General features: G+C 43.3%; 1 protein-coding gene across 3 annotated transcripts in view; it reads left to right on the forward strand.

Moving 5' to 3' along the window:
- PARVB (parvin beta) overlaps nucleotides 1–22,538 on the forward strand; it is a 50,433-nt gene that overhangs the window by 15,555 nt on the left and 12,340 nt on the right. The window contains exons 1-7 of one of the 3 annotated variants that reach the window (XM_021535511.2): nucleotides 1,173–1,251; nucleotides 4,541–4,630; nucleotides 6,430–6,500; nucleotides 12,941–13,043; nucleotides 16,325–16,465; nucleotides 16,832–16,947; nucleotides 22,042–22,100. In XM_021535511.2, the coding sequence (XP_021391186.1) occupies nucleotides 4,585–4,630; nucleotides 6,430–6,500; nucleotides 12,941–13,043; nucleotides 16,325–16,465; nucleotides 16,832–16,947; nucleotides 22,042–22,100 (536 nt within the window). In that variant the 5' untranslated portion in view covers nucleotides 1,173–1,251; nucleotides 4,541–4,584. Of the gene's footprint in view, nucleotides 1–1,172; nucleotides 1,252–1,832; nucleotides 1,919–4,540; nucleotides 4,631–6,429; nucleotides 6,501–12,940; nucleotides 13,044–16,324; nucleotides 16,466–16,831; nucleotides 16,948–22,041; nucleotides 22,101–22,538 lie in introns of those variants that run through there. The other 2 variants (XM_021535510.2, XM_021535509.3) reach the window with 2 other exon arrangements.

A 22,538-nucleotide genomic window follows, 5' to 3' on the forward strand; every position in this document is an offset into this window, starting at 1 on the left:
CGTTTTCCACCTGTTTGTGTAAAATGCAGAGACTCATGGTCAGATTTTTATTACCAAAGCTGTGAATGGCAAAGACTGAAGTGACCTGTGCTGTTGCTGATAACTTTTAAAATTACACTAAAATTAAGAGTGAAGGTAGAAAGCTGTTGATATCAGTTGACTCTTTTCTTTTAAAAAGGAGAAAGCTGGGACATCTTTTTATAGTGCTCCTGCTAACTTTAAAGGCAATTTTCTGGCTTTTGAGAAATCCATGACAGCTCTGGTGGCACTTCCAGCTTCCTGTGGCTAATTGCTTGTGTTGTGTGCAGCAATCCTGCCTGTAATCCCATGTCTGAGACAGCCTGCCTGGCTTACAGAGCTGGTGCTCTGGTCTCTGTGTGTGTGATCTGATCACTGTTAATTTGTTTGAAAGGCCAGCACAGCTTCCCATGTGCCTTAATCATGTTGACTGCTGACACTGCCAGGAGATTGTCAAAATATTGCAGGGCTGCCAGGAACCCTTGCTGCTTTCAGGGGACTGGTAGAACAATGACCTTTTCATGTGAATTTAAATTTCTAGTTTAGGGGAAAACACAGGGTTTTTGCTGAAAGCCAGCCTGGACTAAGCCCTGCTCTTTCAGCCTGTTCTCAATGTCCTACCCCTTCCTGCTTTCTCTGCTGCAGGTTTGCTGGGACTGGTCTCTGAAATGGAATGATCAGGCTTTAGAGAAAGGTGTTTTACACCAGCATTGGGTAGGGAGTAAAAGACCCGTGCCAGCAGCACAGGGGAAGCTGTTCCATGTGGGGAAGGGAAGGGGAAATGGAGCCCTGTGACTGGGCAGACAAGGAGCATTAATTCCTCACGTGGAACCTATCATGATTATAACTTGTTGTGCAAGCACAGCTCTGCTCTGCCAGTCAGTGCCTCTTGCATGGACAGCTCTGGTATAAACCTCACAGCAAAGCCACTGCTGCTGGTACTTGCCAATCTTTTAATATCCATCATCTTCTACAGTACCTTTTGGGTTGGGCTGAAAGCCGTTCTTTGTTGTAAATTTGCATTAAAATAGTTTTTGAGGCCTCAGAAATGTACCTGTTGCTCCATCCTGATTATTAACTGCTTCTGCTTGCTCATTTGTGGGTTCTCTTTTCTTTCCAGCATTGTGGCTTCGTTTCCTTTCCTGCTTCTGTTTCTTTGCTCAGCAGTAAGAAGTGAACGCCCGGGGCAGTGAGCAGGGAAAAAGTCCCTGAAAGGTTTCTGGAGTGCTGCAGGTGAGGGGAATGCTGTCACCCCGATTCTTAAGATTTTCTAAAGCCTTCTGAGTTTTCATTCAGTTGGAGAACTTTCCCACACAATTTCTAGAAACAACTTATTGTTTTGCATTCCTTTATGGGGGTGGAGAAACTTGATGTGCTAGTGGTTTGTCCAATGTCTTTGGAGAGGTGGCCCATTCACTCTCCAATCCAATGTCACCTTTGGGCAAGTATAAAAGTTGGCGTAGGAGAAATAAATTTTCTTCTTTACCTTGCAAATAGCAGTCGTGCTTTCACGTGTCCTACAGTGACAGGATGCCCTGGAAAATTGGTGTTGCTGAGTGCAGGTGACTTCTTGGGAAGCTCCACGTGCAGCCAGCAGCATCCCTGAGTGCCTGCCCTTGGGCAGGCAGGGTGGGAAGGGAAAGATTCCTACTTGGGACACGGCCAAGTTCCGTGTCCTCCTCCTGTCCCCTGTCCCCAGCAGCTGGGAGCTGATCTCAGCGCCTGCTCCCGTGTCACCGTGCCCAAATTAGGGGGGTTTGGCAGGCTGGAGGTGGCAGTGCCTTATCCGGTTGCTGCCGCTCCGTCGGCACTCGGACACCCCGTGGGCTCTGCCTGCGACCTGGCCTCGCTGCTGGGGCCGGGATGGCCGGGCTGCTGTGCAGGAGGCGCAAAAAAGGAGGTAGGAAAGCCTTCCTCTGTGGCAGGAATGTCTCCGTGAGCACCCCCTGTGCTGGGCTCTCCCTGGGAGGCAGATTTGAGAAGCTCTGCCTTGCTTTGCTGGCAGAGAATGTTTTGGTCCCATGGTAATGGTTTTTCTCTTCAAGCCAGGTTTTATAAGCTCGCTGAGATAAGCATTATACCCTTGATAGCTCAGCTACCTCCAAATAAGCAGGATGGCTCCTGTGACAGTGTTGGAAACAGCAAGTTTTAATAAAAGGCAAAATAAAAAAGCTCTTTATGGAGAAAAGCCAAACCAGGGCAAGAGGAGTGAATTGCTTAGGTGGGACTTTTTGGCTCCTGTCCAATTTGCTATCCTTAAATTCCAGGTGAAGCTCCCAAGGTCCTATGAGGTATCTTCTAACCAAATTGAGGAGAGAAACTTCTGGGCTTTTTTCCTTTTTAAGGGGACAAAGGGGACCTTGTTTACTCCGTTAAGAGGGGGCACATTCCTACACTATAGGATCTGGCACAACTGCACCCGGGCTGAAGACAAGTGTGAAGGTTTTGTGTGGTTCTTTATGTCATGAGGGATGAGGGCTTAATACTCAAATTTGCATTAATGTTTTCTTCCATTTTAGTGAATTGCTCCGAAACAAAGTATTTTTGTTAGGAAGAGTAGAGATACACTTTTAATATAAAAATTATCACATTATTTGAACTTTTAGGAATAAATCTAGTTTAGCTGCATTTAGAAGTATTCTGGCTTGAAATGTATGCATCATTCTTTTTTTCATATACCTAGAGGAACTTAGCAGCTCTCCTCTACATTTGCAGAGTATTGGAAGCAGAATTTAACACTTGGCATTCCCAGAATGACAGCACTGCTGTGATAATGAAGAGTGCTACGTCTAGAAATAAGGCTGGTAGTTCCTAAATAAGTCTGGCTTAATTGAAGTTTGGGCACTTATAGTCCTAGCAGGGTTTTAAAAATCAAACTTCAGCTTCCACATGAATTGTCTTGTGCCTCCTGGCAGCATCACAATGTAGAAGTTGCTGGAGTAAGAAAGTTCTAGTTGGGAATAATGCAAACAGGGCTGGGTAAGGCACATTGTTAGAGCTTCTTCAATCTGGCCTTCTTGCTCCCTGACTTTTTCAAGAAAATGAGAAGGAATGCTGAAAAGGGAAACTTAAGAATTTCTGTACCAGCATCTTTATTCAGGAGGTTGAATCTCAGCCTGAGGATGTTCTGTTTGCAGTGGGGAGCTACGGGGCATAACCATCAGGTCTCAAAATACAAGAATGGGGTTTGTTGCGTGCAGTCCATAACGAGGATTTTAGTGGTGATCTGTGAACCAGAATTAAGTAACCTCTTAAGACTGCAATTAAGGAATGTGAGAATTTGTTTTAAGCACCTGTTTGAATTTTCTGTGAGGGAAGGAGTGGGGATTGCAGAGTATTCTTCTCTGTCCTCTGTGGCAGTAGAATCTCTCTTTTCCACTTCTATGGAGCAGGAAAACAGCAAGTCCTGATGCAGAATTTTTTAACCTTCACAGACTGCATGTTAATGTCAAGCCTGTGGAATATTTTTCCAGTGGGAAAGGGGAATAATGGCTGCTCTTGAAGGGAAGAGCATGCAGGGATACTGTGACCATTATTTAACTCTTCCTCCTTTTCTTTCCTGAGAAAAGTTTGCCTAGCAAACCTTATTTATTTCCAAGTTCTTGCTTTTCCCTTGAAAGAGTGTGGGACCCCTCCCAAAGGAGACTGAACTACCACAAATGCTGCCATAAGGCATTTTAATTAATGCTTACGAAGAACTGTCATTGAAAATTTAGGGCTGTTGTGGTTTCATGCCTTGTAATCAATGTCATCTGAGTTTAAGGGGAGATGTGCCTTGCAGAATGTGACAGTGTTACAGCAGTGCTGGTGCTTTGCTTACTGACAAGCTCTGGGAAAATACTGAAGGAATATTCAGTGTTTGTCCTCAAGTTTAGTTCCTTCCTAATGGCAGGATGCAGGGAAGTATTTTAACATCCATTTTATTTATGAAGCGTGCTTTACTGAGCTTCCCAATGAGAGCTGTAAGTTTAGGACAGCTTGAAGTAAAAAAATTCTGATTTGTGTTCACCAGATCACAGCACATCTCTTTTATCAAGCGGCAACACTGGAGTGAAATACATTTTCATCTTATTTGGTGGGTCTGCCTGGATCTCTGAGGATTTAACAAGGCCAGTAGCAAGTAGAAAGGGTGGTGATGAGTGGTGGTCGTGCTGTAAGAAAAGGGGTTTGTTTTTACAGTTTGTCTGCTCCAGGCTGGGGCCATCCTGCAGGTAAAGCTCACACTCCTTCCTCCTGGAGAAATAATCGCTCTGAGCTCGTTCTTACCAGAGAATTTGGTTCCTTGCTAAAAGTTTCCAGCCACTTCTGTGGTGGCTCTGTTCACTAGGAAGCTATAAAAGGATGGTACTTGTGTTTTATTTTCCAGTGTGGCCACAGTTCTTCATGCCATAAACTGTGGTCCTGTTCTGAAATGGATCTACCAGATGTTGTCTGTTATTATGGATGCCATACCAAACCCCTACACTTAAACCAACTTTGCATTTTTTACACTTTCTGTTTTTTTTTTTTCCTTCCTATCCAGTGAGTGACCTCCAAGAAGAAGGCAAAAATGCCATCAATGCACCAATGAACCCGAGCACTGTGGACATCCATCCAGAAGACACACTATTAGGTAAAGTTTGGTGCTGCAGGGGTGGTTTGTGAAGGGGGCCACTGTGGCCCACACAGCATTGCTTCTCTGCTGAATGCAGATTGCCCAGTTGGAGCTGAGGGGATTGGAAGTGACAATTGAAAAAGGTTGCATGTTACTTGTAGACTAGAAATTAAAAAGGCTAAATGGAGTTTGAAGAGCAGTTCCAAGCGAGGTAGTTCATGGACTCTCTCCCATGTCCATCCCCATTCCCTCACACTGAATCCCTACAAGAGAAACAGCATAATTTAATAGCAAAAAGTTTTAAAACTTCTTGAAATGAACCACTTTTCTCTTTCCTGGCCACGTATCTCTCAATCTATGCAATTAGTTGAAGCAAGCTAATCAAACATCAAGACAAATAATAAAATAGTAAATTAAACCCAGAAAGTGTTATTCATTTGGATTTTCTGATTAGGAGAGTAGCAGGAAATGCAAAGTACTTTTTTCCTAAGGTGTGGGTGAAGTGTTGGTTGTTCTTTGTTGATATGTCTGGACTAGGAGTGTCTGCAGTGATTTTTTTTCTGCATACCACTAAAGCTGGATGTGTCTTTAAAAGATGCAGGATTGCTGCTGAAGGTCTGTCCTGCAAAGACATGACCATCACGAGTTCTGTGGTAAATCATGTTCTGTTATGGGTCAAGTCCTACTCAGGGTTAGTGTTTTGGGTGTCACTTCCTAATGATGGACTGCCTGACTCACCCTAGGCAGTAATGAGGAAGTAAAGGAATGGATGGGGAAAAAGGCAGCAAAAGAATTAATGTTTTATTCATTTGTGCAAGTTTTTCAAGTGTGTTTAGGTAGCACGGTCTTATTTTTGTAATCAAAATAAAGAGCCCTGGAAAATACTGACCCCAAAATGTGTGGGTGAGGTCTAAAGTAACCAGTTGGATACTGGTTACTAAATCCTGTGTGGTCAGTCTGGTGCACAGGATGTGTCATGTTTCCCATCTGACAGCAGTGAGGTCTGGCTCTGCAGCAGGAAGTTACTGTGGTCTGGTCACTGCCAGGTTTTAGGGGTTCACTGAGCAGTGATACCAAAACCCATCCTTTATTGTCCTGATAGGAAGAATTGAAAAATCAGTAGGAAGATTGGATTGCATATGGCCTGCCTTCTGGCCATTAGAGAGCACTTCTCACCCATCTCATCAGCAGAAGAAATAGAGGACTTTACACCTGTGAAATCTATTTCATGTTCTTCCCCCATGTACCAGCACAGCTGACACAAAGTGGGGTAATTTTATTTCATGAGCTTAATCAAAGGTTGAGGAGTTCCTGCACTCAGGAGCACATGTGTGACCAAGTTCTGGGGAAGCAGAGGGTGGAGGCACAAACTCTCAGGCCAAATCTCAGCAGCTGCATGGAGTGTAGTGCATGAAGCTCCCTCTGCTCTTCCAGGTGCTGCAATCTGGGACAAGGAGTTTTCAATTGGAAGTTCAATTCAAGCTGAGGGGAAGGAGAAAAGGAGTTCACTGTGGTTTGGGATGTGCTGCTATGAATGTGCCCCACGTGAGGACAGGGATTTTCCTGAAGCATTCTGCACAGAGCAGGGGAAGGTTGGGGGGAGGCAGCCCTGGTTTGGGGAAGTGGGGCTGTGCTTTCTGCGTGTCTCTAAAGCTGCCTGACACCGGGGTCACAGGACATCCCCTGGCTAAGAGGATGAGCAGGCACTGCCATTTCTCTGTCAGCTGATGAGCCACTCCATCCTGTGGAGTTGTTGCAGTTTCAGCAGTGCTTTTTAAAGTGGATCTCACTAAGGTTTTCCCCTCTTCCTTGGACAGAGGAGAATGAGGAACGCACCATGATCGATCCTAACTCAAAAGAAGACCCTAAGTTCAAGGAGCTGATCAAGGTAGGAAATCAATGTTTTGTCCTTCAAACTTTTAACTAGTGAGCAGGAGTAATTTGCAAGTTGGTTACTCAAGAACACAGTTGAGGAATGGCAGCTTGGTACTGGAATGTAGCTGTGGAAACTGAGAGGAAGGTCAACAACAAGGTAAGGGTAAAAGCAACAGGGAGAGGAGCAAGGAAAGGCTGAATGTCAGGGTGCTCATGGAGTTACAGAGCTCATTGTCCATTTTTATCCTTGTGATGAGCACAGCAAGAATCAGTGCTTGGCTTGAATCTGCCATAAAATGTAAGTACCTTCTGTTTCTGAAAGCTGGGAAGGAGCTTTGCAAAGCATTAGTGAGGTTTCAGGAGAAGAAAGAGGACTGAAATGCTAGGAGACAAGGAAAGGATCTCCTGGGAAAGTTGGAACTGAGGTTCTTCTTGCCCTGTGTCCTGCCCTCAGTTTACCTGTGTGCTGGGTCAGGGACGGGTGGTTCTGAGTCTGTCTCATCACTGGACCCAGCTGCCTCAGGTGTTGATGAGGTGTACCCAGATGTGCTAATGTTAAATGAGACTTTCTGGCTCAGCAGTACCATTAGTTCTTGCCTGGCATGACAGAGGGCTTGCTCTGGAAGGATTCTTGTTTAGGAGAACCTTTTCTGTGCAGAAAGTTGTTGGGGTTAACATAGTGCAAGCTTGAGCATGAAGAGAAGGGATGGCGAGCCTGAACAAGTGTGATCCCTTTCAAAAAGCTATTTGTGCTGGTGTTATAGCTCCCACTACACTTTCCCTTCATTTCTTTAAAATAATTCTAAAAATCATCTTGTTGGAAACAACAATCCAGCTATATCTGCATGGCTGTGAAAACTTTAGATAGTGTATGCCATTTCCTGAGAGGGGCTGAGCTTGGGCATATTCCCTGCTGGAGACCTGATGCACCCTGGCTGCTTATTCAAAGTCAACTGCTTCAGCAAATGCCTCAGCAAACTGCTCACCTGGTACATCTTTAAAACAAGCCCAGTGATCTGTTATTACCACTGCAGTGATGTGTTTAGCATCACAAAACCACATCAAACTGAGCTTAACAAGGAGCTGTGCTCAAATTTCTGTTCTTCTAATTCACCGGGAGTATGTTGTGGTTTTAAATAAAGCGACTGCACATTCTTTAAGAAAGAATCCTGAAATATCATCTAAATCCTTAATTCTCTCAAAAGTACAGTGGTCTTGCATCTCCCTCTCAGAATGTAATGTGGAGCTAGTGGAGCAGTGATGATATCAGCTGAACAAGAGCCATTGCATGGAAGAACCAGAGGTGCTCTGTGATTCAGGACACTTGATTTTCCTGTTGAGTTTAATACAAGTTTGAGTCTTCCCCAGATGCTGTAGTCCAGCAAGGGTTTTTTTTTTTTCAGATTCAAAACCCGAAAACCTCCAGGAGGAATGAAAACTAGGGCCAGAACACCACCTGAGGATGTCTGAGTGCACTGCAGAATCAGGTTCAGGGTCACTAGGCCAGTTCATACTTGCACAAGGAGAGAGGTTCCAATGGAGTGGGATCACCTGGTGCAGGGAGCAGCATGGAACTGGAGACTTGTTTTCTTGGGATCATCCCCAGAGGAGAGATGTGTTCTGTAGAGTGCCTGTGTAATTCAGTTAATTGCTAATAACTTGCATACCTCTCAGCAGTTAGAGTTTTTACAGAGATTCAGCAGCATCCATGTGAATTCACACTGTGTTGGTGTCAGCCTGTAAGCCAGGGAGAGGTTTGAATTATGCTGGCAAAGCTTACTTTATAGTACAGGATTTGTATAATGCAAAAAAAAAAAAAGAGTAATTTATTCCTTGTTTTCTGTTCTTTGTTGGTTCATGGCATTTTCCAGAGCCCCAGTGCTGGATGAGAATTGCTGTGCTTTAGAAACTCAGCCAGCAGGAAAGTGTCTGCCCCACAGAGCCTGAAAGGAAAGCTCTCCACGGGCTAGTGAGGAGTGGGAGCTTGAATAGATGAAGTTTTTTATAGCTCCAAGTGGTTCCTTCTCTCTCAGGCAGGAATGTGCCAATGGCAGCAGCAGATCCTGTTGGCTTTTCAAAGCTGGCAGTGGGACTCAGTTTCATTGGGGCCAGCCCAGATCTCTTTCAGCACCAGTCAGACGTGCCAGCAGCTTGCCACCACTGATGCTGAGTGTTGCATGCAGTGGGGTAAATGGATCTCAGTGCAAAAGAAGCAGCAGAGATATCTGCTGCTGATGCTGCTTTAGTACCCCTTTGTCTCCACCAAATGTTGGTTTAATTTCTGCTAACCTCATGCCGTAGGAATTGTCTGCATTGTGGATTGGGCATTTGGAAGTGATTTGGACAGTGCCTTTGTAGCTCTAGAGACACAGACCGTACAGCATTGTGGTCATACAGAGACTAGCAGATGAAAAACACAACAAAAACCTCATTTCTCTCTCATAGCAAAGCAAATATATAGAGAATCTCCTTGTTGAAGGCTGCTTACTTGGGGATATGAAAATACCTGCTCTAAGTCTTCTTGCACATATGAAAAGCTATGCCTGTAAGTGTTGTTTGCTATCACCATGTGGACAGTTTTCTAAAAATAGTCACAATTTGTCAGGATGAAGTGTTCAGCAGAGTTCCCTCTCTGACCAGCAGCTTTTTTAAACTCACTTCATTTACTCTGTGTGTAATGAAAATTTGGTACATGGCTGAACAGACCTAAAGCTGAAAACTCAAATCAGGGAAAGAGAGATGAGTTACCAGTTTTATTTATATGTGTGTATAAATACTGTGTTCACAAAATCCTCTCTTTTTAGTGTCTGAAATATGTGAGCTTCTTTTACTTGTCCAATATTTGCTCGTTTTCTGTATTTCAGTAGGAAAAATATGAAAAAGAGCTTCTGCTAATTGAATGCAAAATTTGAAAACATCAGCTTGCAAGAATTGGGTCCTGTCTGAAAGTGCCTTGATCCCAGGCAGCAAGCCACAGTTGTAGGGTGGTTTTCCTCCCTGCAAAGCTTTCTGTAAGGTTGGCTTATAATGCAACAACTTCCAGCCTTTAAAAGACTTATCTAAACTTTTTACAGATCCAAACACTGCTGCTCTGGACGCTGCCTGAAAAGAGTAAACATTCTCATTTGTAGTAAAACACTCACTGGCCTAGAAGACTTTTCCCATGTCTGGTTTTATGGGTTTTTTTTTATTTTAGATTTACTGAGGTGAAGAGAAAACCAAAATGAGGCCACTGCCCTTTGGCATGTGGTTTGTCACGTGTGCCCAGATGAAACCGAGCTCCCCAAATGCTCTGTGGTTGCTTTTGGCAACAAGAAGCTTTCCCCTTGGTTTCAGGATGTCAGTGCTTTGTGCTGATGAGGCCTGAATGTGAATTTTTGCTATTAATTTTCATGCTCAGCCCTGAAGCCAGTTTCATACCTTTGATCTCTGCTTCCTCATTTCCCCAGAAGCTGAGGGGAAGTGGGTCACTGAAGCCAGGGTTTTCCTTCTGGGCTGATTTTGGTGGCTGGCCTTCCTGTTTTCCCATTGTGCCAGATGTGTTCATGTGTTTTGTGTTGTTTTGCATTTTTTCCACTACTGTACAGAAGTGACTGTGGGGTCCTTATGCCCTTGAACTCTGAATTTTTGCAGCTACAAGTGCACATGTCTGAGCATTTGGTCCAGTTCAAAAGTGCCTTAGATGAGTGCAGATGTGCAGGAAATATCAGGCATGGTTGTGAGGACATCAGAATATCATATTAAATTTTTAAAAGCACAGCACTAGCCCCAAATATGACAGAAGGCTGTAGAAAATTAGCTTTTTATGAGCCCAAAATGTAATATTGAGCTACAGCTCAATATTATGAATAGTAATAGAAATTCAATAGTATGAAGTGCAAGCACAGGAAGGAAGGAATGGGTAGAGGAGTATGAGTCCAGAAAAATCGAGGCTAAGCATCTTTTCATGCATAGGAAGAGCTCTTGGCTGCTTCCCACCAAGCATCAATGTGCCTGTGTCAGGCTGTTAAAATTTTGAGATGTTCAGGTTATTGAATATTTCCTGCTTCTGCGTTTTTTGAAGGAGAAATCACAAAGAACTGGAGAGAGCTGACATTCCATGAGCAGAGTCAGAAACCATTCCTGCACCTTCCTAGTTCCAATAAGCAGTATGGTCTTTCCTCTGTAAAAGATTAAAAAAAATAAAATCTGTGCTGAAAAATTTTTCCAGGTTTCTAATTAAGACATAATCAAGAAATCAAGAAAGGCTTGGGATATTTTTAATTACAGTATTTTGCGTTCTTAACAGCTGTTGAAAAAAACACTTTGCAAGCTCTTTTTTTCTAGTGGAGCTTGAAGTTGTAATTCAGTTGTAGCTGAATAGTAGAGAAGTTAGATGTTCTTTAGGATATTTTTCTTTGATTTGGGTATTAAGCTGTTAAAATGATGAAATAATTATGGCTAGACCTGTTTAATTTGTCTTTTTAATATTTTTTTTTACTTAAAGTATTTCAGTGCCAAATTTTTGTGAGACTTTTAATTAGTACATAGTGTAAGTATTTTCCTTTTTTAAGACTCTGTACTGATTTCTGTGTATCTGCACTGTTGGAAATGGGATGTTGGGTCGTAGATTTTATTCTTTTATTTTTAATTCCTTGGCAGATTTTAGATTCTGACTTCAATACCATTCAACACAGGACAAGCAAAAGAAAATGTTTATTAATGGTTTCAAATAGTTTAGCATCCTGAGTCTTTCTTTAACAAAGCTTTTGAGGACTTCTTGAAATCCAACCTCTTAGAAGGACTGTAATGGGATCTGATAATTAAATATCTTCTGCTGAGCTTCAGATAATTTTTGGAAGTCTGTATCTCGCAGAAGACCTAAACCTTTTATGATTTTGATTTCTTCAGTTGATTTTTTTTCATGGATGTCTGTGTTTCAAGCTTGTATAGTTATGGGATTAGGGAGTCTCCTTTAGAATATCTCTTTCTGGATGATGTCTTGTTATCTAGAACTGCTTTTTCCGTGTAACTGAAGTTTTTGAGGTGAAAAATAGCATTGTGCTTCTCATTGGCTTCCAGCTGTGGTGATCCTTGGCTGACTTGTCCTGGGGGAGCAATGGGGGGTGATGCTGCTGCTGCAGAGCTCATCCTTGACAGACCACTTCAGACACAAGCTGCTGATACTGAATAGTGAATAATTTACCAGAAAAAACCTTTCTTTTCAAAGGCAGGTCTTTGGAAGAGTCATTTTTTATTATTGAGGTTTTAATCCTTCTGGACAGATGGCACAGGTGATTTACCTAGGTGAGCATTGATGCTGATCCTTGCTTTCCATGGATGGAGCACTTGCCAAATCACTCAGCTAAAACTTGCCCCTTACACGCTGTCCCTATTTTTGGATCTGACTTTCAGCCCTGTGTATTTTCAGCACGCTTTGGAAGTACTGAAGACAGGGATTAGAGGTGCATGAAGCATTAGGATTTCATGTTTGGCTTGTAAACCTTTTCATGGTCACTAAGCCTAGCCAGATTTATTTGAGGTTTTTAGGTTGAATGAACATCAGTAGCCGGGCTGGATGCCCTTGTGACCAACATATGCAGATGCTCTTGTTCCCTAGGATTCCCAGGGTGGCTGTTTTTCACTGCAAGCCTGCATATTTTTTATTTGCTTTTGTTTCACCACCTCTTGTATAATAAAACCCCAGAACCTTTTGAGGCAGAAATATGGGTTCTAATCAGAAAGTGAATTTAAAGAATCTGCAACTTTATGTGATGCAAATTAAAGATTACAGAATCTTTAAAGGAAGCTTATTGTTTCAGGTGGCTCTAGTCAATGGATTTTTCACATTTGTGATTGGCAATACTCTTATCTTAGGGAACCTAGGAAGCAGCAGGAGTTAAGTATGTCTCTTCCTACAGAAATGTGTTATTTTTGTGAAAATAATTTAAATTTCCAAGTAATAAATTGGAGGAGACTATCACTACCACCTTCAAATAGTCAAGGCTTGTTTTCCTGTAGCTGTTCATAAATAATTGTCTTTTGCACCTGGGAAACTTAGCTCAGTTCCTTTACTTTTTAAAGATTCTTTATGCTTATTCCTGTTTTACAGGTGACTGGCTGGTTTTCATAGTTATTGGTAGTCAGCATATGGGAACTGTTAAAATTGTAAAATGGTTATCAAGACCCATTTGACCAAGATTTTAATTCTGGACTTTTATATTTCGCAATAGGTGAGGATAAAATGCCTTGTCCTGTTGTCAGGACAAAAAGATTAAAAGCAATAGGGGGCAATCAGATGCTTTTTTTCTTTTTATTTTTTTTTCTTTTTTTGATTCAAGTCTCATCTCTGCAAATTGGAAATACATAAATATCCTTGCATTTCACCTATTTTATAGTCCTGATCACTGCCTTGAATTAAAGGAACATATTTTGGTTGTTTTTAAACATTTGCCTCTTTTTCTGTGCTTGCAGGTTCTAATTGACTGGATTAATGATGTGCTGGTGGAGGAGAGAATCATTGTCAAACAGCTTGAAGAGGACCTTTATGATGGGCAGGTGCTGCAAAAGCTGCTGGGTGAGTGAGAAGGTGATCCCAAAGACTGGGGTGGCCCAAAATTCACCTCTCCCAAAGCTGCAGGCTGTGCAGTAACTCAGCATGTGATGAGATGGTTGATGTCACTGAAAGCTGCTTCAGCTTCTCCATCTTCTCCTTAGGCTGTCTGCTGAGAGGGGAGGAAATCCAGATGATTCCTGATCTGTTTTGTGGCCTAACTGTGGTCCAGGCAGCTGAAAAATGGGGTAGAAAAAGGAATGAAGAGGTTTGTGTTTGTAGTGCAAAGCAGAAGCCATGTGGTCCAAACTTTTGTCAGTGTATTTTACTTTTGGGTTGAGAGCTGTTTTGAGGTCCTGATAGTATTAGTTCTGGGGGGAAAAAAGAGAAAAAAGAAGGCATGGCATTAGGCATGTGCTCAAAATGTGCACCCCTGTGTGGATGACACATGAGGGGTCACACTCTGAGAATTTGGGATTTTGCAGCCCCCTTCCATCTTTGCAAAGTGTGTGCTGGTGCAGGTAGCACAGTGAAGACTCGGGATCATCCAGTGATGATGCTTTTAGAAAACAAAGAGGCTTGAGGCTTCCAGTACTGTGTAAATCCACACTTTTTCTTAGCCAGGCTGCTCTCAGCTCACTTCTGATGTGTTTTCAGGGGTGGGCTGGGCTGTGGGGGGGTGTGTGTATGCCACAGTGGGGCAGGAGGACCTCATGCTGCTGCTTCCACTGGTTGCTGGATTTTCGGCACAGGTCCCTTAAGTGAGAGGTGTTTGATGAACATCCACAAGCTTTTAAACTTAGTTAATGATAATTAGCTTTGTGTGCAGTTGAAACTCCTCAAAAAGAATAACTTGAGGAATGAAGCAAGAGTACTTTTAGCACTTCTGGGTTAGCCTGCAGCCAGGAGCCTCCAAATGTGGTATGGATCAGCATTGTACAGGTAATTTAAACTGGGGAGTATTTGCTTGAATCCTGTTGCTCTTCAAAACTCTGTGGAGCTGGGGAAAGGGCTGGAGCACCAGGGGGGGCTCAGCCTGGAGCAAAGGAGGCTCAGGGGGCCCTTCTGGCTCTGCACAGCTCCTCACAGAAGGGGACAGCCAGAGGGATCGTGCTCTGCTCCCAGGGAACAGGATGAAACAGCCTCAAGCTGTGCCAGGGGAGGTTCAGGTTGGATATTGGGAATTTTTTTTTTGCACTGAAAGGGTGGTTAAGCCTTGGTACAGACTACCCAGGATGGTGTTGGGAGTCACCATCCCTGGAGGTGTTCAGAACCCATGCAGGTCTTGCACTTGGGGATGTGGTTTAGTGGTGAACTTGGCAGTGCTGGGTTAGTGCTGGGACTCTTGAAGGTTTTTTCCCGGCTTTCCAAATGGTTCTATGGTTCTCTGTGTACATCAGTCAGATGTAGCACATCTGACAGGAGGAAAGATGGACCTGGACATCTTGCAGCCTGAGATCTTTTACTGCACCAGCTTTTACTCACTTCCTTCATTTTGGGCCCCTGACTGGAGAGCAGAAGCATCTCCCCTGACCTGGAGCTATCAGAGCTCAGCCCCAGCCTTGTGTAGTTCTCAGCAATGTCTTTGTGCCTTCCTGCACCTTCCTTCTCCCTCCTGGAAAAACTAACAAGGTGTGGTCATTAAACTTCAAGCATTAGTTAACCATTCCTTGTGAGAGAGAGGTGTTTTGTCTTGATAGCCAGGCCCAAAAAAAAAAAAAAAGAAAAGGATGAAAGAAACAGCTTATCAATGGGCTCATGCTGAAGTGGTTTGAAGTAAGATTTTAGTAAATGACTGATGGAGGTGGAGCTCCTTGTTTGGTTATTTTTGTCAAGGTGCAAGCAGTGCCACTCAGAGAAGCTGGAATGGCCTGGTACACATGATGTTGGTGTGAAAGGAAATAAATTTGTTTGCTGACTGGTAGGTAACCTGGGCTGAGAATAGGCAGGAGCCTTAACATGTGACTGAAAAATTATTTTGCTTGTTTTGATAATCTTGATAAAATAATATTGATTAAAAATCCCTACTTCGGATTGCTAGAAATAGCCAAGATGTTCAAAATATTTGTTAGTTGATATCCTGCAAGTCTTTTCCCTTTGGGTTACTAGAGTGCTTTTGTGTTGCTCCCACTTTAAAAAAAAAACAAACAAAGAAATAAAAAAAGATATCTTTAGCTAGATTAAACATCCAGAAGAAGCGTACTCTTGAACTTGAGAGCAGAAATATATCCATTGTTGGAAAAAGGAATTTTGACAACTCTGAAACATCTCTGAAAGAGTCTTCAGATTGTTTAGAACCTCATTTTGTGTAAACAGTTTTTGGTGAAGCATGTTTTTTTCTTTTAGAGAGGGAAATAGTATATAATTGGAATATGGCCAAACAGTCCTGGTCTGCTGGACTGATCAGCACAGCAAGTTTGGCCACATTATTTATGGGTGTGGAGGGAGAGCAGAGATCAGCTGTTCCCATTGCTCTCATGGCTGCAGGACTCTACCCCACCTTCCTCAGCTCTCTGCTTTTTCTTTTTGTAGAGAATTTTGGCTCCTGTCTCTTTTGCAAGGGCCACAACACAGAGGAAGAAAATAATAAAAGAATGAGTTGTCTATGACTTTGGCCACAAATAATTACATTACATGAACACAACTGAAATTTTAGTAATGGAATTTTACGCATTTTCCTGCATTATTTTATTTTGGAAGTAATCAACTATGATGTGACGATGTCAACAACATGACAAGATTGTACCCATTTACTTTTTAAATTAGTTCCACTGAGCTAATCCTGGGTCATATGAATCTTGAGGGTTTGAGGATACAAAATGTGCTTTAGCTTAAATTCATACCTTCAGCTAACCTGAAATAAGGCTTGTCAAGTTGAAGTAAATGTTCACACAAAATATTTCCCATTTATTGTCCTAAACTATCTTTAAAAAAAGTCCTTTACACCTGTGCAGATTCCTTGTGCAGTGAAAGCTGTGTCGTGCCAAATGCTTTTCTGCAGTGAAAGAAATTGGGAGGTATAATTAATATTGCTGCTAGGTTGATGTCTAGCTGAAAGTTGTTAGATATTTTGACACCTGATTGATGAGCATGTTCAGTCAGACTTTACCACTTTTGTCACATTTTTATTGGAACTGACACACTTTGTTGAAAGTTTTACTTCCAGCTATTTTTCCTTCCAAGAGAAATAATTCTCTTAGAAAAGTCCTAGTGGACTCAAGTGATCTGTGCTTGTTATCTCCACATAGTTTAATTTGGTTTTGTCTGCCTTTTTTATTTATTTATTGTTTGTTTTTCAAACGCAGAAAAATTGGCTGACCGTAAACTGAATGTGGCAGAGGTGACACAATCAGAAATTGGCCAGAAGCAGAAGTTGCAGACGGTCCTGGAAGCTGTCCATGATTTACTCCGACCCCATGGCTGGACAATCAAGTGGAATGTTGACTGTAAGGACCCTTTATTATATTTTCTATCTCAGTACGTGTGTTATCACTTAAGAAGTCTGCTAAGAGCATTTTTCCCCAGTATCCTCCAGTGTAGTGAAAAGCAAGTGGGTTAGGTGTGCCAGTCTGTGATCAGAGAGAGTTGGGACTTGTAAGTTATACTTAAAGGAAGGGCTTAATCTAGGCTTTGCTACCTGTGAAGTTACATTAGTAAATGTAATGATTAGTAATTCAGGAAAAAGAGGAAGAAGGATATCAAGGCTGTGTTGACCAAAAGCATTTTTCACTGCGTTTTCCCCCCTAGAGCTGTTGGTTTAAAATAACACCTCGGTGTCTTTTCACTTGCTTCATTTCCCTTGTTCCCTGCAGCCATCCATGGCAAGAATTTGATTTCCATCCTGCACCTTCTGGTGGCTCTGGCCATGCATTTCCGAGCTCCCATCCGGCTGCCCGAGCACGTGGCCGTGCAGGTGGTGGTTGTGCGGGTGAGTACCAGCTCCAACCCACTGAACCCCATCTCTTGTGGCTCAGAAAATGTGTGTCCCACTTGTTTGGTGAGCCCCATGCCTGGGAATGTGTTGCATGTGCTTAAGTGAGACCCCAAGGACAGCACATTTTTAGTAGGTTTGGGGCCGCCCTTTGCAATTGCAGATAGCAAGCTCAAAGCGTGCCATGGGATTTTGTAAAAGGGAGCATTGGGCTTGTGATTTCTGTCACCCCGGTACAGGTCTTTTTGGCCATGCATTTTTTGCAGAGAAGCCATTGGAAGCTGAACAGCACAGGAAGGAGTTTCAGCACATAAAATCCCCCCAGTCTGGAATGCCTGTTAGCAGTGTTGTTTTTCCCCGATGACTTCATGTGCAGACTTAGCCATGTTGTTTTCCTTGGCGTGCCTGATAGGCTTTCATCATTTCTTTCACAGTCCTGTGTTTTTGTTAGCTTTCCTTAGATATGGGGAAGAGATCTGACCTAAGGAACCCTGACTGCTTCCCCCCTGCCCTAGATACTGCTCTGGTTATTCCTTTCTCTGCTTTGTGTCAACCTTTCCCTCTACTAAGGCTCTACTTTCAAGCATCTTTACCTCTTCTTTTTCCTTGCCTTCTATCACAGTGAAAGCTTCCCATGGGAACCCAGTTTTTCTCCCAGCAGGCAGATGTGTTCCAGCTGTCACTCTGCTCTGCAAGTGCCTGTTTGCAAGTGCCATTTGCTGTTACAGCTGAGTTTCCTATCAAGAATGAAGAAGATAAAGTGATCCCACACCCTGTTTTGCACACCTGGATCCCCTTACAAGAGGCAGGGTGGTTGATTAGATGAGCTTCATTTTCGTTTATATTTAAGTAATGGTGTTCTCCAGGTTGCCTGCCTGGGTGCTCTAGACATGCAGGGTGTGATGTAAATGAGAAATTGATGGATGCTCCCTGGTTCACAATAAATGTGTGTATTTTCTATAGGAAATTTAAGAACAGTGAGTTCATTATAAAGTAACATGAATATAAATTGGAGACTGATTTATTTTTAAATTTCTTTTGTCTGCCTTGGAAAGATAAGGAGGAATAAGTGAACAGAAGGTGGTCAGCAGCTCTCTCACACCCTCATGTGAAAAACCTCCTTCTGCCCAGCACAGTGAAGTGTCTTCTGTAACTGCTAAGGCAGAAAAAAATATTAGGTAGAGAGGTAGAGCCTCCCTTTCCTTGTCCTTAGTTCAAGGTTAAGAACCATCCACCTCTACAGCAGAGAGAAGGCTGTGGAGAAGGTTTTCACTTCTTTTCCTGTTGGAGGGATATAGAGGAGACTCCATCTGGTTCACCAGAGTCCCTGGATCTTGAGACTAGGATGACATGATGACATGCAGGCTGACAAGAAGCTAGGCAGGAGAGAGAACAACACGTGTGTCCCCAAGGTGTCAGGTGTAGTCGGAGTTAAGTCAAATCCTAGAGCCTGGAGATGGGCATGGCCACAGCTGGCCCTGTGCAAGAGGAGGCTTCTCTCAGCCCCTAACCCAGTGCTAGGAAAAGCTTGCAACTCTTCAGCTTTGTTTATTTAAATGGCAAGCAGAGGGTGGTATGAAACAGAGCATGTTTGTTCTGGAGAAAGAACTTCTGCCTTCTAGTTTAGTAAACTGAATTTTTGTAGTTCAGCATCCATAATCTAGTCTAAAAATACATGCTGGTACAGTAACACAGATCTCTATAAATGGACTTTGTTTAGCCTCTGTTATACTAATGACAGAATAGTGATGAGGAGAATATTGTTCCTAATCCAGGTAAGAGAACTACTATTAAGAAGGTGCTTTCCACTATTACCAATTTGTTTTTAAGTGATCTCTTGTTACATATCCCAGTAATGAACAGGGTTCTGTCAAACTAGATCACAGTTAACATCAGGTGTTAATGGAGAGGTTTTCATTTAAATGCCTCTTTTTGCCTCTTTTTGCTTGGATATACATTTGAGGGGGTAAATAAACAGTTTAAGTGACTTCTGTGCAAATCTTTCAAAACTGAACCTGCAGCAAGAAAACCATGCAAGATGCAGGGGGGGGGTATGGTGCAGGAACACACCCACTCTGAAATTTGCAAAACTAGCTAAGTCTCATTTTCATGGATGACTTTGATTATCTTTATCCATTTGTTGAGCTGTCCTCACACTGTGCAGCTGCCTGAGGTGCTTCTTCCCCAAAAGGACTGTGCTTACACCGTGAAAAGAAAGTGGTTTAGCAAGTGACTGCTCAGCCAAGGTTTGTGCATTTCCACAGCCCATCCAGAGCAATGCAGAACATCTTATGAGCGGAGCTGTGAGCTCTTTTTTCTCTTACTTTCACTGTCCTGATCCATAAAGTGAGATAATATGACAGCACTGTGCTACGTTGAGAGTGTTTATCCAGATCTCCACAGTTCCATGGTGATTCTACCCTTCCATTAAATTCTTCTCTTCCTTTAGCATCTTGAGGTGACAGATTGTGACTTTAAGGTGTTGCATATGTTTGGGGTTTTTTTAATTAAAAATAATTGATTTAGAGGTTGAGCTACAGCTATTTCTCAATCTGTCAAACAGTGCACTATCCTTTTTTGGTCCTGCACTGTTAGTTTGCTCAGAAACCCACAAGCATTTTAGAGATTACTTTCTGTTTTACCTTCCTTGGCAGGAAGAACCTTTATCTGTCTGTCTTTCCATATTATGTGGAACAACTACAAGACCAACCCAGCAGAAAACCACTTAGGTTTTTATTATTTCATGATGGCCTCCATGACATAACCCCTCTCAAGAGCAGAGTTCCTGAAACAGTATCTTGGAAGTAACTGGAAAGCCTTTTTGTAATCACCTCTAGAATTAGTTTTCTTGCTGGTGAAATTGGTTTCTTTGTGTGAAATAGGAAACTGGGGAACCATGGCACTGTATGCCCAAGTTATTCAAGAAGGGTCCTGGCAGAGCAAGGGTTTAGGTGGGCTTTCTAGTTAAAATCCTGTGAGCAGCTCTAAGTGCTGAGTTAAGAGTCTAGGGTGATACATGATTTAATGCTGGTGTCACTCAACACATGCCTGTCATTCCTGCCCTCCTCAGTGAGGGCAGGGAGGAGAGAAACTGTTGGTTTTGGTGGTGCTTCCAGTGAGGACTGAAAATACTGAGGTTTTCCAGCTGATTTGACTGCCTGCTATTCTAAATGTAAGGTTGCGTGGTGAAGAAATACCCTAATTCAGGAAAACAAAAACAAAAAGTTCTCAGAATGAACTGGGAAAAGTGTCCTTAAGGCTAGCTGTATTGGTTATTTTTGCAAGGCTCAGGAATTGCCATCTTTTATGCTTAGCTTGCCTCAGCCTCATTCCTAAAATTGCAGCATGTCCCACCTCAGTGCTGCTGGGAGATCTGGGGTATTTTGACAGTAAATCCCTTTTAGTCTGAGTTGCAGACTGAAAGGTCATAGTCAAGGCAGGATGAAGAATAAATGTGTCTGGTGCCAGTGGTGGAAGGAATCAACATTTTATCAAGGAATGGCATTTGCTTTTGGATTGCAAGGTCAGGAGACGCAGGCTTGCTGTGAGAGCAGCATGCTCAGCTGCCTGGGCAGTGTTTCCTTTTCCACCAGCTGGGGAGCCAGTGCTGGAATCCATTCCTCTTTCTTATCAGGCACTTGGTGCATTACTCACGAGTCATCACTTTTGTTCACAGGTTGCACCATCCTCTCCCTGGGGTTCAGGGTGCCTGGAAGGTCCTGAGCACTGCGTTCATGAAGCAGAGACGTGGTGGGATGGAATAAAGACAGCATTGTTTTGTGTGCAGGAAAACACTGCCCTGTCAGATGCCTCCTCATTTTTCCATCCATGCTGTCATGCTGGCTTGTCCCCCAAAGCTCCTGGCGCCGTTCCCGTGGCTCCCTGGGGGGAGCAGGATGAGATAGGGGTGAGATAGGGAAGTGAGGGCTGTGAAAACGTGGCCAGCTGGCAGCACAAAGCCCAGGGCCCCCCATGCCTCCAGCCAGGCTCCCTCCCTTCCAGCAGCTCTGCCTGCCTTCTTTCATTCACTAGGGAGTGGGAAAGCAGGAATTCCTCTTGCTGGTTTTTAGATTTCAATTCTCAAGCTGCTTCTGGGGAAGGATGTGTTTCTCCTCAAGGCTGTTCTCCCTAGTAAGTTCTTGCTTGAAGTTCATCTGGTGAAAACGATTGAGATGGTAAAGATGTCAGAAGGACTTAGGGGAGGGCTAAGGGAAACAAACCCCCCAGGCACAAGAGCTTGTGCCTGGGAGGTTTGTTTCCCTTAACCCTCCCCTAAGTCCTTCTGACAGACCTGGTTCCTAGATGGCTGCTGAGATTCAAGCTCTTTCTGTCAGCTTTTTGAGCACAGAGAAGGGTGGAAAGAAATTCCACCATTCAGACATAGCATCTCCATGGGTTCCTTTCAAAACTAAGCAAGATTTTCACTCTGTGAAAGCACTTCCACCCTCTGAGGCATTTTGAAACTCTCTCAACACACAGCTATTTCTCTGTAGTAGAGACTCCTTATTCATGCAGAATAAGGAGAGACAACCTGGTATGGGGAGGTACTGTTCATTGTGAAATCATTAGCTGAGCTTTTTGTGCTCCCTGTGTTTCCTTGGAGGATGTGTGTGTCCCTGTCAGGTGTGTGGCAGTGGCCCCAGTGCCAGGCTGCTCCTGGAGGGCTGTGGCAGCCCTGGTCTGGGAGCAGCCCTCCGTGTCATTTCTGTCCCAGAAGAGTCAGGCTGCCAGATGTGCCCAGCTGCTGCCTGGCACCGTGATGTGACCAGCTGCCCTGCAGGGACCTAAGGTGGGGCTGACAAACTCTAAATTGTGTTCCAGGCATGCTGTTGACTGTGGTGTGAGGAGGAGGATTGTCAGTGAGGCAGTTAGCTGCAAATATAGGTGTGAATACACATGTCCCAAACATCCCTTTGGCTGTCAGCCTGATCGATGCCACTGTTCTGGGGGTGAATCCTCCCGTGTTGGCTGTTTCACTTCTGCCTCTGTGAAACTCAGTGAATTCATCCAGTTCTGTCCTCTGGTGCTCTGAAAGATGCTGAATGAGCCTCTGGTGAGCTTCTCCTTTGCTAATTCCATCTTCCTTTCCAGAAACGTGAAGGCCTCCTTCAGACCACTCATGTTTCAGAGGAGCTGACGACCACGACAGAGTAAGCACCAAATGCTTCTGTGCAGGATGTGAGACCATTTCTAAGCATGAGACAAATTAAATCATCCCTTATCCTTGCTAAATTAATGAAGTCCTTTCATGTGGTGCTTTTTTAACTACATGGAAATGACTTGGTCTCTGAAAATACGCTACAAGGGTGAAGTGTCCTCTGGAAATTCTTGTGTCTTAGAAGCTTTTAACTTCACAAAACACACAAAAGTGACTTTAGTGAGCCATTTTTTCCCCCTGCCTACTGGATGTAGCTATATATATATCTGCTTTCTGCCTAGTGCTATTTTCTCTATTAAGTGAAGGGCTAATGTAGATATTTTGGGGCAGAATTAATTTGAAGAAAGGCAATTCTTCGACATAGCTCTCCAAACTGAAGTGATAACAGTTAAAACTGTAAGGAGAGGAGAACTCAGCAAAAATAAATAAA

The sequence above is a fragment of the Lonchura striata genome, chromosome 5 (assembly GCF_046129695.1).
Source record: "Lonchura striata isolate bLonStr1 chromosome 5, bLonStr1.mat, whole genome shotgun sequence".
Classification (NCBI taxonomy): domain Eukaryota; kingdom Metazoa; phylum Chordata; class Aves; order Passeriformes; family Estrildidae; genus Lonchura; species Lonchura striata.